Source organism: Lipotes vexillifer, unplaced genomic scaffold, assembly GCF_000442215.2.
Source record: "Lipotes vexillifer unplaced genomic scaffold, Lipotes_vexillifer_v1.1 scaffold259, whole genome shotgun sequence".
NCBI classification, from domain to species: Eukaryota; Metazoa; Chordata; class Mammalia; order Artiodactyla; family Lipotidae; genus Lipotes; species Lipotes vexillifer.
The window spans coordinates 239,657-252,990 of NW_006797031.1; the positions used below are offsets into that span (position 1 = coordinate 239,657).

The window sequence follows — 13,334 nt, forward strand, 5'->3', positions numbered from 1 at the left end:
GCGGGCCTCTCACTGTTGTGGCCTCTCCCGTTGTGGAGCACAGGCTCCGGACGCGCAGGCTCAGCGGCCATGGCTTACGGGCCCAGCCGCTCCGCGGCATGTGGGATCTTCCCGGACCGGGGCGCGAACCCCTGTCCCCTGCATCAGCAGGTGGACTCTCTACCACTGTGCCACCAGGGAAGCCCAGATTCAGGTTTTTTAAAAAGTAACAAGCCAAAAGTCAATGAGGGAATTCTTTAAGAAGGATTTTATTATAGCTAATAGAAAGAATGAAGAATTTTTAGTATTTTGTAACTCCAAATGAAATAATGGATTTAAGAAGTGAATATCTATAGCTGCTAAAGCCATTTATTAGGTAAAAGGCTAACAAAGAACGTTATGGTGGATGGGATCAGACTGACATCATCTGAACCCAGAGGTAGATCTTAATATCATAAAAGGAGACACGGTGAGATAGTGTGCTTTCTAATGTGATACAATAGGAAATACAATACGGTACATATCTTGACAGAAACAGACAAACTCAAAGTCTAATCAGGCATTTGGGTCTGCCTAATGTACAGGTTGTATGTAGGTGGTAGAGGAACATGTTAAAGGATACCTTGGAGATATAATCAACCAAAGCCAGAATGTAAGAAGTATTACAAGAAGACCCAGTTTCTTCAGCAAGTAAAAGGCAATGGAAAAAAAGGACAGAGAACTGTTAAAGATATTAATCAAATATAATGTGAGGACTTTGGATGCTGATTCTAGAAAGCTCACTGTAAAAAGACATTTATGAAACAAGGAAATATGAACATTGACTGGCTTTATGGTATTAAAAGGAATAAGTGATGTTAAATTTTTAACATTGTGACTTTTTTAGTCTTTATATTTTAGAGATACACACTAAAGCATTTACAGATGAAATTATATCATTTCTGAGTTTTGCTTTAAAAAAAAACCAGCAGGAGAGTGGAGGGAGGAGTATAGATGATTGTCCATGGGTTGGTAAAAGATGGAAATGAGGATTCATTATGTTATTCCTACTTTTGTATATATTTGGGATTCTTCTTAGAATACAAAGGTTTCCTTAATCAAAATGATTACACCATCAACAATAAAAATATTATACCAACAGAACAAAGTATTTCTGTTCTTAAAAATCACATAATATATTGGAATACATGGTCTGATTGTGCCATGGAGAAATTCTGAAGAAACTTGGAGGCCACACTAGGATAATAGGTACCTGTTTGTTTTGGGGGGTCTCTCATTTACCTCTGCCAATACCACTTCAGGTCCTAACAATCATAATTTTATTATGTATTTTCTTTAGAGTTCCACAAACATGTGGAGTTTGATTTCCTTATCAAGGGCCAGTTTCTGCGAATGCCCTTGTTCAAACACATGGAACTGGAAAACATCTCATCAGTAAGTTCAAATGCTTACCTGCTCTATTTTACTTAAGGTATTACCAGATAATGTAGGAAAACTTCATTTAGAATCAGCCTGAATCTACAGGAACCAAGAACCTTTTGATTACTGTTTTTTCCTAGAAACTGAACCTCGGTTTCTATATCTTCAATGTTTAAATTCCCTCTTTTTTTCTAAGAGTATTATTCAAAAAATGCAGATGAATGAACAAGGAAAGATAACTTCATATTTGTGGAACAGTAGTCAAGAAAGGGAATAGCAAATATATGTTTACTACTAATAAAGGTATATAAAATGATTGTGTACATATATAAACTTACGGGTTAGGTTATTGTGATTTATAGTGATTGCCCCTTCCTCTAATTTTCAAACTTTCCTTATTATTACATTTATAATTTAAAATATTTATAATTTCTTTTATCATTAGGGGGGAAATTTTTGGAACTGTGGTGAAATATACATAAAATTTATCTTTAAACCTTTTTTTTTTTGCGGTACGCGGGCCTCTCACTGCTGTGGCTTCTCCCCTTGCGGAGCACAGGCTCCGGACGCGCAGGCTCAGCGGCCATGGCTCACGGGCCCAGCCGCTCCGCGGCATGTGGGATCTTCCCGGGACCCCGCGTCCCCTGCATCGGCAGGCAGACTCTCAACCACTGCGCCACCAGGGAAGCCCTTAACCTTTTTTAAGTGTACAGTTAAGTGGCATTAAGTACATTCACAATATTATACAACCATCACCGCTGTCCATTTCTAGAATTTTTTCATCATCCTAAACAGAAGCTCTGTATCCATTTAAACAACATGCTTTTATGATTTTATAAAGTTTCTTATATTCTTTTTTTTCTACTTTTAGCATAAGTTTTCCAAGGTCATTAATATTTCTTGATATTACTCTTAGCATACGGTTAGGTCAAATAAAGTTTTTCACTTTTTATATGGCTCCAAAATTTCTGGATTCTGAAGGGGAATTACATGAAGGAGATAAATTATACCGGGGGTCCTTTATTTTCATAACGTACCATTTAAAAACTGCACCACCTGATTGATTTTTTTTTTTTTTTTTGGCGATCCGTGGGCCTCTCACCGTTGTGGCCTCTCTCGTTGCGGAGCACAGGCTCTGGACACGCAGGCTCAGCGGCCATGGCTCAGGGGCCCAGCCGCTCCGCGGCACGCGGTATCCTCCCAGACCGGGGCACGAACCCGTGTCCCCTGCATCAGCAGGCAGACTCTCAACCACTGTGCCACCAGGGAAGCCCTCGCCTGATTGATTTCTGGTTTCTCTCTGTGACTAGGAAGAGGTTGTGGAACTAGAGTACGTGGAAAAGTATACTGCACCTCAGCCAGAACAATGCATGTTCCATGATGACTGGATCAGTGCAATCGACGGGGCAGAGGAATGGTATTGCCAGATGAATGTTTTTGTATCCATTTTAAGTGTACTATATGAATATTTTTCTCTGATTACTTGTTCTTTGTGAAAGTAATTTTGTGATATATATATATATATATATATATACACACACACACACTGTGACCATGCCAAAGACCTTTAAATTTAGTGTAGTCAAGAAGAAACATATCTATTAATAGGTTTTCTTTTCTGTCTAAAGATGTTGTAGTGACATTTGTCTTCCGAATAGGTCATGTGTCTTAGGGCATTTATTTGATTATGTTGCTTTTAAGACCAAGAATATAATTTGTTTCATAGAGGGAAAAAAACCTTTTCTAGCCACAGATCTCCCAGCCTACTACCCTGAAGATGCAGATCATGCTATTTTTAGGGCTGAAAAGGGCAGACTGGAATCAAGAAGGTATGAATCGTTCAGAGCAAACCCCCTCTGGCCTTATTGTAGAAAAACACCTCAAGAATGGATCTCAGTAGGAGCTTACTTTCAAAGAATGTCTCCCTGGAGTTATTACATAGTTATGTTTTTACTGGTTTTACTTTTACTTTAAATGGTTCTACTGGTTTTTTATTTAATGGTTTTCACTGGTTAAATACAAAGGACTATTAGGCTTTTCAAACAATTCGCTTAGCTTCCCTGGGAGTGGTAATATTTTACAACAATCATAAAAATGAAATCTAGGGTTTGTCAGTTACATTTTTATTTTAGGAGGTCAGGAAAAGCCAAATGTAACATCTTCTGATTTATTCTAGTGTGTTTTGAAATCTTAATCTTTATATTAAAGAAGAGTTTAAAAATATAATCCTCAAGGTTTACTTTATCAGTGCTTTAGAAATATAATTGATTTCAGGGTTTGAAAAAAGCTGTTTTTTGTGTTTCATAGGATTTTTTTCTTCTCACAGGATCTTGACTGGTTCTTATGATAAGACTTCTCGGATCTGGTCCTTGGAAGGAAAGTCAATAATGACAGTTGTGGGACATACAGACGTTGTAAAAGATGTGGCCTGGGTCAAAAAAGGTTAGGACTCTGCCTGAATGGAGAGGAATCCTGGATAGGGAATTGGAAATAAGCCATTTTCAATGCTGGGGCAGAATGAGGAGGGAATAAGAAATGTCTCATGCCTCAGTTTTTAAAGGGTCTTTCAAAAATATACACAAAAAAATCCGTAAATCAGTAGAAGTGAATCCTAAAATTATATCACATAATATACATTTTCAAGTTAATATTGAGTGTGTTAAATGCATGTCTTTTATAGTTTTTTTTTTTTTTTTTTTTTTTTTGGCTGTGCCCTGTGGCATGCGGGATCTTAGTTCCCCAACTGGGGATCGAACCCGCTCCTGCAGTATAAGCACGGAGTCTTAACCACTGGACCTCCAGGGAAGTCCCTATACTATTTTTGAAGAATCTTCCCTTTTATACCATAAGTTAGCTTCTTTTTTCAAAGGTGGCTATATGAGATCTTTTACCTTTTTAACATCTTTATCAACAACTACAAAAAATTCAGTTCTTTAGTTTTGGAACACTATTTAAAATTTTTGTACTAATTTGTTTCGTATCCTTGTGTTCTCCTTTCTTCAGACAATCTGTCTTGCATACTACTGAGTGCCTCTATGGATCAGACTATTCTCCTATGGGAGTGGAATGTAGAGAGAAACAAAGTGAAAGCCCTGCACTGCTGCAGGGGTCATGCTGGCAGTGTGGAATCTATAGCTGTTGATAGCACAGGAACCAAAGTAAGTAGCTGTTGTGTTATTAGTACTGTGTTCAATTAGAATTTGAGCTTCTTGTGCAAAAATGTCTTTTCTACATAAAGTCACTGTGATCGGCCTACTTCCATAACAATTGGTGACTAAAGAATATGATTTCAAACCAAAAGTAAATACTCATAATGAGAGATATGAAGAGTCACTCCCTGACTCTGGGTATCTCTGGTTTAGAATTTTATATAAATAGCAGAAATTTTAAGAACTCAGGTAAAAAAGTAATTTCTTTATGTAACCTTCTCAAATCATAGTGATTGACATTTTCAGTCCTTCAGCTACTCATAGTGCTGTCATTAATTGAAAATGTCTAGCTGATCACCTAAAACTTAGCATGCACTAAAGTTAGCATTAATTGAGGTTGTTTTACTATTATTGCTGATCTACTCTTTATCACAACAAAATGGTAAAAGTTAGTCAAGCTATGAGGGCAACACAGTATTTACTTAAGAGGGGTTACAAACTCCCTCACCATTTGAAAATTCTCCAAACCACATGAAGTATTCTAGATTTAAGAGTGTTTCTTCAGCATTTCTTTGCCAGTTAGCGTTACAGAGGACGTTTCTGCATTCAAAGTTAAACATTTATGAGTATTCATATTGAGGCATAAAGAAGGTTTACATGTTGTTGAGTCCAAAATTAAGTGAATTAACTGTACCCTGTCCTTTGGCTATAAGAGATAGAAACTCATCCTGAACTTTTTTTAGCTTAAAAGACCCAAGGAGGGAGTGATGCACCACATCATGAGCAGGGTGATGATGCATTTGGATGTCAGGAACCAATGGAGTAGAGGCTTGCATGTGGCTAGCACACCTCCTCCATCTCATCTCCCCAAACTGACTTCATTCTCTTACCTCAGTCTGGCTTTCTCCACATGGCAATAAAACCTGGCCTTCAATATTCCCAGGTTTTACATCCTATACTGTCTGTCCCTGGAAAAAGATTAACTTCAGCTCTCTAAAACACAAGTTTTCAAAAAAAACACAGTTTTTAAAAAAAAAAAAACAAACACATTTTTTTTCTTTCCTCTGAAGGAGGAAGAGACCTACTGCCACAGTGTAGGTCACCCTGATCTAAGCAACCATGGCCAGGGTACGGGCCCTATAAGAATGGCAGCTCTTTCAGTTGCCATGAGATTGAGGGTACAGCTTCCCAGAGACTAGGAAGACAGGCAGATAGGTGATGCCATAGTAGTAAGGATTTCAGGGCAAAGTAAAGATTTCAAGTTAAATAGCAGAAGAAAACCAGGCAAACAATATGATGGATTATATTGCATACTCTTTTTCCCTTCATATATATTTTTTTTAGTTTTGCAGTGGCTCCTGGGATAAGATGCTAAAGATTTGGTCTACAGGTAAATGAAATGTTTCTTCTACGTTGACTTATTAATGATATTTCAAGAATTTCAGTGAAAAAAAGACTTTAGCCCATATTTTTCTATAAAAAATGGACCAGAGCTTTTTAGGTCACAAATAAAGTACTATAGTGTAGAGAAAAATTAGTATATTTCTTTGTGTTTCAAAATGTTTTTCTACTCTACCACCCCCTTATTTATTGGACGATGTCACTGAATCCCTGCAAGTACCCATAACACATCTGGTGCAGTGCGACATAACTGCCTTAGTTCTCAGAGTTCCCTTATTCAGGAACATGGAAATAAACAAATTACCTTCTGAGTCATTTTGATATACTTTACTATTAGAGAAATTACTTAGTTTAGCTGGTTTACTTTAAAAAAATTTTTTTAAATACAATTTTACCAAGCTTAATTTTCTCACTTTGAAAACGTAGATTAGAAAGAACAATTAGAGGAGACAAGGGGACTCTTAGAGGAAAGTACCTTGATAATAGTAAGACACTGCTAGAAGAAAAGAAGGGGGAAAACCCACATATATTTTAAAAAGTAGTAGTAGTACAGAACTATTTATTGCATGGGTAAGCAGATCAAAATACCTCTGTTGCTTCTGAGGAAATTGCTATATTACTGTATAACACCCTAAATACAGTTCACAAAGTAGAGTTGGCAAGGGGAGAGATAATCACGAAAAGCTTGAACAGTATTTTGTTTTTTTGTGGTACGTGGGCCTCTCACTGTTGTGGCCTCTCCCATTGTGGAGCACAGGCTCCGGACATGCAGGCTCAGCGGCCATGGCTCACGGGCCCAGCCGCTCTGCTGCATGTGGGATCTTCCCGGACTGGGGCACGAACCCACGTCCCCTGCATTAGCAGGTGGACTGTCAACCACTGCGCCACCAGGGAAGCCCAGCTTAAACAGTTTTAAATAATTATGTGTAAAATGGCAGGAAATATAAATCCATGTTAGTTAAAGCAAACAGTTTTGAGGCAGAAAGTTGTTTGTGTAGGAATTTTTTCCTTTTGTAGGAATTTTTCCTTTTGTGAAATACTTTTTGATAGTGCTGGGTAGATGAGATATTATCTATGATTAGTTGTTACCCTTAAGGTGCTTATAGTCTAGTTTGGGAAAAGTACATGACATTTATAAAATAGTTACAAAATATTAAAATCTATGGTTTTTTAATCTGGATTTGCTACCTAGCCAAATGATGGATAACGAAGATTTTTTTTTTTAATCAAAAAATAACTATCGGGCTTCCCTGGTGGCACAGTGGTTGGGAGTCCGCCTGCCGATGCAGGGGATGCGGGTTCGTGCCCCAGACTGGGAGGATCCCACATGCCACGGAGCAGCTGGGCCCGTAAGCCATGGCCGCTGGGCCTGCGCATCTGGAGCCTGTGCTCCGCCACGGGAGAGGCCACAGCAGTGAGAGGCCTGTGTACCACAAAAAAAAAAAAAAAAAAAAAACTATCTATGAAACACTTTTAATTTATTGTTAGAAAAGTGAAATAGTCAAGAAGAATAAACATGGCTGGAATGTATGTCCTTTTAACATGTGTTTATTTACCATGTCATTCCCTTCTTCATAATATAAATGCAATCTGGTCAGAACTCTCCTACAACTATAATAGTAAGCAACTTTTCATAGATAATGGTAAACTGATGAATGGCCATAATGATAATCTTTATAAAATACCAAACTGGTTAGGTTTTAGGATTTTAATGTATAGCACTTTATTTTTTGCTTTCTCCTTTTCGAAGATTGGTAAGCCAGGTATTGTTTTTAGATATAATTTCCATTAACCAAAATAAGGAGAAATGTTAACTCCCTAACCAGTTGAGATAACAGAGAAAGTATATACCTAGAAATATAAGAATTATTTGAGACTGTTTGTAATTAATATTTACCTTAACTTTTAACTCTATCAAATCTAATTCTCTGTGATATAGTCCCTACAGATGAAGAAGATGAAATGGAAGAATCCACAAATCGACCGAGAAAGAAACAGAAAACAGAGCAATTGGGACTAACAAGAGTAAGTATTTGTGAGAACTGACAGTATTGGGCTTAAGGGGTTTTTTTTTTGATAAATTGATTGATTGATTGCCACAATGGGTCTTTGTTGCTGCACTCTGGTTCTCTTTAGTTGCAGTGAGCAGGGGCTACTCTTTGTTGCCGTGCAACAAAGAGTCTTCTCATTGTGGTGGCTTCTCTTGTTGTGGAGCACGGGCTCTAGGCACACAGGCTTTAGTAGTTTTGTCATGCAGGCTCAGTAGTTGTGGCTTGCGGGCTCTAGAACGGAGGCTCAGTAGTTGTGGCGCACGGGCTTAGTTGCTCCGCGGCATGTGGGATCTTCCCGGACCAGAGCTTGAACCCGTGTTCCCTGTGTTGGCAGGCGGATTCTTAACCACTGCGCCACCAGGGAAGTCCCGGCTTAGGTCTTTATTGACAAATATATGTTAATTTAATATAATTGTTCATATTTAGTTTCCTTTTGTCTTGCTGCTTCAACCATAAGGCTTTCTTTCAGTAGATTTGTAAATTTTTATTATAAATACTCTGCTGCATTTATTTGAGTCATTGAATATAGTTGCATTAAGCTAGGTTTACAGCTTGATAGGTTGATTATTTAGCTATTATATTTGGCCTCATGGTGAATTTTTTTTTTTTAACATCTTTGTTGTAGTTCCTCATGGTGAATTTTAAAGTAGGATCTTTTAATTGTTGAAGCTTGCACTAAGTTTAGTGAAATATCTCATTACCTGACTGTTTAATGATAATGTTGCAGACTCACAGACATAGAAAACAAACTTATGGTGACCAAAGGGGAGAAGGGGTTGGGGGGGAGCAAATTAGGAGTTTGGGATTAGCAGACACAGACTACTATGTATAAAATAAGTAAACAACAGGTCCTGCTGTAGAGCACAGGGAACTATATTCCATATCTTGTAATAAACCATAATGGAAAAGAATCTGAAAAAGAATAGATAACTGAATCACTTTGCTGTATACCAGAAACTAACACAACATTGTAAGCCAACTATACTTCAGTTTAAAAAATAGTAATAGTAATAATGTTTCATACACTGAGGATGTAATTCTAGTACATCTCCTAAATCAGTAGAAACCAAGAGTTTAATTGAGGTTTTGATTCTATCATTTTGCTATAGATCCAATTAAATCAAACTCAGAAAGTTAATCCAGATTCTTATTTGCTCTGTTCCATTAGAAGGATATTTATCATAATATGATCTGACCTGTATTAATATACTTAATGAGAAGAACAATACTGAGTCAGATTTAGGAAATCATGTTTCATTCATTTTCTAACAGCTGTAAAGGATGTGCATTAAATCAGGCACACATTTGCACATTATTTCTTATAATCACCAATAACAAGATATCTTATAAAAACTGTTGAAAATGAGGAATAAGTGATTCCTCAAACTCACATAAACTGCAGTAAACAATAGCACTTACTGTTTCCAACTGAAAGTAGTGATTTATAATTTATACATTTAAACATAGATGGCTGAATTGCAAGTTGAATGATCTGGCGGCAATTCAACTTCCTTATCACTTGCCTCATAAGACAAATTAAAGCTGGAAATGCCTTACCAATTGGATAATGTGCCAGTGGTAATTTATTGATGCATATCCCTGATCAACCTTTAAAGAATATATCTGAGTAGAAAAAGACTTCTTGAATTATCAAAACACTTTACTTACAAGGTAGCTTTTATTTTTAACCTTTATGTTAGTTGAAGTTTGGCATACATATAATTAAGTATACAGCTCAATGCATTTTTGCAGTTGTGTATACCCAAGTAATCACTGTCTAAATCAAAACATCAAGAACTACCGACACCCTAGAAGATGCCCTCTAGGCTCCCTTGAAATCAGTAGCCTCCTAAAAGTGATCACTGTTCTGACTTATCCTAGATTAGTTTCACCTAGTTTTAAGCTTCATATACAGGCATACCTCATTTCATTGCACTTTGCAGATAATGCATTTTTTTTACAAATTGAAGGTTTGTGGCAACTGTGTGTCAAGCCTGTTGGTTCCATTTTTCCAGCAGCCTTTATTCACTTTGTGTCTCTGTGTCACACTTTGATAAGTCTCAAAATATCTCAGACTTTTAAATTATTATTATATTTGTTATGGTGATCTGTGATCAGTGATCTTTGATGTTACCATTGTAATTGCTTTGGGGTGCCATGAACCACGCCCATATAAGACAGTGAACTTAATCAGTAAATGTGTATGTTCTGACTGCTTCACCGACCAGCCGTTCTCCCATCTCTCTTGCTCCTCTCGGGCCTCCCTATTCCCTGAGATTCAACAATATTGAAATTAGGCCAATTAAAAACCCTACAGTGGATTCTTAAGTGTTGAAGTGAAAGGAAGTCTCATGTCTCTCACTTTAAATCAAAAGCTAGAAGTGATTAAGCTTAGTGAGGAAGGCATGTCAAAGCTGAGAGAGGTCAAAAAGATAGGCCTCGTATGCCAGTTAGCCAAGTTGTGAATGCAAAGGAAAAGTTTTTGAAGGAAAAGTGCTACTCCAATGGGCACATGAATGATAAAGTGAAACAGCCTTGTTGCTGATATGAAGAAAGTTTGAGTGGTCTGGGTAGAAGATCAGACCAGCCACAACATTCCCTTAAACCAAAGCCTAATCCAGAGGAAGGCCCTAACTCTCCTCAATCCTTTGAAGGCCAAGAGAGGTGAGGAAGCTGCAGAAGAAAAGTTTGAAGCGAGCAGAAGTTGCTTCAGGAGATTTAAGGAAAGCAGTCTTTATAACATAAAAGTTCAAAGTGTAGCAGCAAGTGCTGATGTAGAAGCTGCAGCAAGTTATCCAGAAGATCTAGCTAAGAAATAAAACGAAGGTGACTACACTAACAGATTTTCAAAGCAGATAAAACATCCTTCTTTTGAAAGAAGATGCCATCTAAGACTTCTATGAGAGAGGACAAGTCAATGCCTGGCTTCAAAGCTTCAAAGGACAGGCTGACTCTCTTGTTAGGGGCTAATGCAGCTGGTGACTTGAAGTTGAGGCCAGTGCTCATTTACCATTCTGAAAATCCTAGGGACCTTAAGAATTATGTTAAATCTACTCCGTCTGTGCTCTGTGAATAGAAAAACGAAGCCTGGATGACAGTACATCTGTTTACGGCATGGTTTACTAAGTATTTTAAGCCCACTGTTGAGACTACTGCTCAGAACAAAAGATTCCTTTTTAAAAACATTACTGCTCATTGACAGTGCACCTGGTCATCCAAGAGTTCTGATGGAGATGTTCAAGAAGATTAATGTTATTTTCATGCCTGCTAACAGAGCATCCATTCTGCAGCCCATGGGTCAAGGAGTAATTTCAACTTTTAAGCTTTATTATTTAAGAAATATATTTCATAAGACAATAACTGCCATACTTAGTGATTCCTCTGATGGATCTGGGCAGTCATCTGAAAACCTTTGGAGGGACTTCCCTGGTGGTCCAGTAGTTAAGAATTTGCCTTCTAATGCAGGGGACGCGGGTTCGATACCTGGTTGGAGAACTGAGATCCCACATGCTGCGGGGCAACTAAGCCCACGCCCCACAACTACTGAGCCCCCGTGCTCTGGAGCCTGCACACCATAACTAGAAAGAAGCCCGCACGCTGCAACAAAAGACCCTGCGTGCCGCAACGAAGATCCCACAACTAAGACCCGACGCAGCCAAAACTTAAAAAGAATTAAAAAATAAATTTTTAAAAAAGCTTTAAGAAAAAAAAAAACCTTTGGAAAGAATTCACCATTTCTAGATGCCATGAAGAACATTCATGATTTATTGAGGTCAAAATATCAACATTAACAGGAGTTTGGAAGAAGTTGATTGCAACCCTCATGGATGACTTGAGGGGTTCAAGACGTCAGTGGAGGAAGTAACTGCAGATGTGGTAGAAATAATTTTAAAAACTAGTACTAGAAGTGGAGCCTGAAGATGTGACTGAATTGCTGCAATCTCATTGTAAGACTTTAATGGATGAGGAGGTGCTTTTTATGGTTGTGCAAAGAAAGTGGTTTCTTGAGATGGAATCTACTCCTGGTGAAGATACTATAAAGATTATTGAAATAATAACAAATGATTTAGAATATTACATAAACTTAGTTGATGAAGCAGCAGGAGGGTTTGAAAGATTTGACTCCAATTTTGAAAGAAGTTCTACTATGGGTAGAATGCTATCAAACAGCATTGCGTACTACAGAGAAGTTCATGAAAGGAAGAGTCAATCGATGTGGCAAACGTCATTGTCGTCTCATTTTAAGAAATTACCACAGCAACCCTGGCCTTCACCAACCACCACCCGATCAGTCAGTAGCCATCAACATTGAGGCAAGACCCTACACAGGCAAAAAGATTGTGAGTTGCTGAAGACTCAGATGATGGTTACCATTTTTAGCAGTATTTTTTAATTAAGGTATGTACTTTATTAATACATAATGCTATTGCATATTTAATATACTACAGTATAGTGTAAACATAACTTTTTTTTTTTTTTTTTTATGGTACGCGGGCCTCTCACTTCTGTGGCCTCTCCCGTTGCGAAGCAGAGGCTCCAGACGCGCAGGCTCAGCAGCCATGGCTCATGGGCCCAGCCGCTCCGCGGCATGTGGGATCTTCCCAGACTGGGGCACAAATCTGTGTCCCCTGCATTGGCAGGCTGACTCTCAACCACTGCACCACCAGGGAAGCCCTAAACAATAACTTTTATATGCACTGGGAAACCAAAAAATTCTTGTGACTCACTTTATTACAGTGTTTGCTTTTTTGTGGTTGTCTGGACCCAAACCCTCAGTATCTCCGATGTATGCCTGTAATATCTGTGAGATTTCATTCATCTACTGCATGTAATAGTTCTTTTCAGTAATAGATAGCATGCCATTACATGAATATACCAGAATTTATTTGCTCTTCTTTTGGTGGACATTTAGATTGTTTCTAGTTTTAGCCACCATAAATAAAGTTGCTGTACTTGTTTTTTGGTGCACATGTATCGTCATTTCTGCATATGTAGAATTGCAGGAGTAGAATTGCTGAGTGATAGGGTACGCACATGTTCAGTTTTCTGAATGTTTAATACTGCCAACATTTTCCAGTTTATACTCCCACCGGCAGTGTATGAGAGTCAAAGTTACTCCACATCCATATCACCACTTGATATGGTCAATTTTTTAGTACCATAACTGATTTTATTTTATCACATAACATGTTTACATTTATTTACTGTTAAAAGGTGTCTTATTTTTTGATTTCTGGTGGTGTGTAGTGTATTTTAAGTCCCAGCCCTTTGATAGCTAATTTTGAAGTGCCTGTTCATGTTTTTAGCATTTTTTTTTTTTTTTTTTTTTTTTTTT

At 37.8% G+C, this 13,334-nt stretch overlaps 1 protein-coding gene across 1 annotated transcript in view; it reads left to right on the top strand.

Annotated features, from left to right (window-relative positions):
- WDR12 (WD repeat domain 12) overlaps positions 1 to 13,334 on the top strand; it is a 27,272-nt gene that overhangs the window by 6,549 nt on the left and 7,389 nt on the right. Inside the window, exons 3-8 of the mRNA XM_007469176.1 lie at positions 1,319 to 1,413; positions 2,709 to 2,815; positions 3,725 to 3,840; positions 4,402 to 4,556; positions 5,892 to 5,937; positions 7,888 to 7,973. Of these exons, the coding sequence (XP_007469238.1) occupies positions 1,319 to 1,413; positions 2,709 to 2,815; positions 3,725 to 3,840; positions 4,402 to 4,556; positions 5,892 to 5,937; positions 7,888 to 7,973 (605 nt within the window). The remainder of the gene's footprint in view (positions 1 to 1,318; positions 1,414 to 2,708; positions 2,816 to 3,724; positions 3,841 to 4,401; positions 4,557 to 5,891; positions 5,938 to 7,887; positions 7,974 to 13,334) is intronic.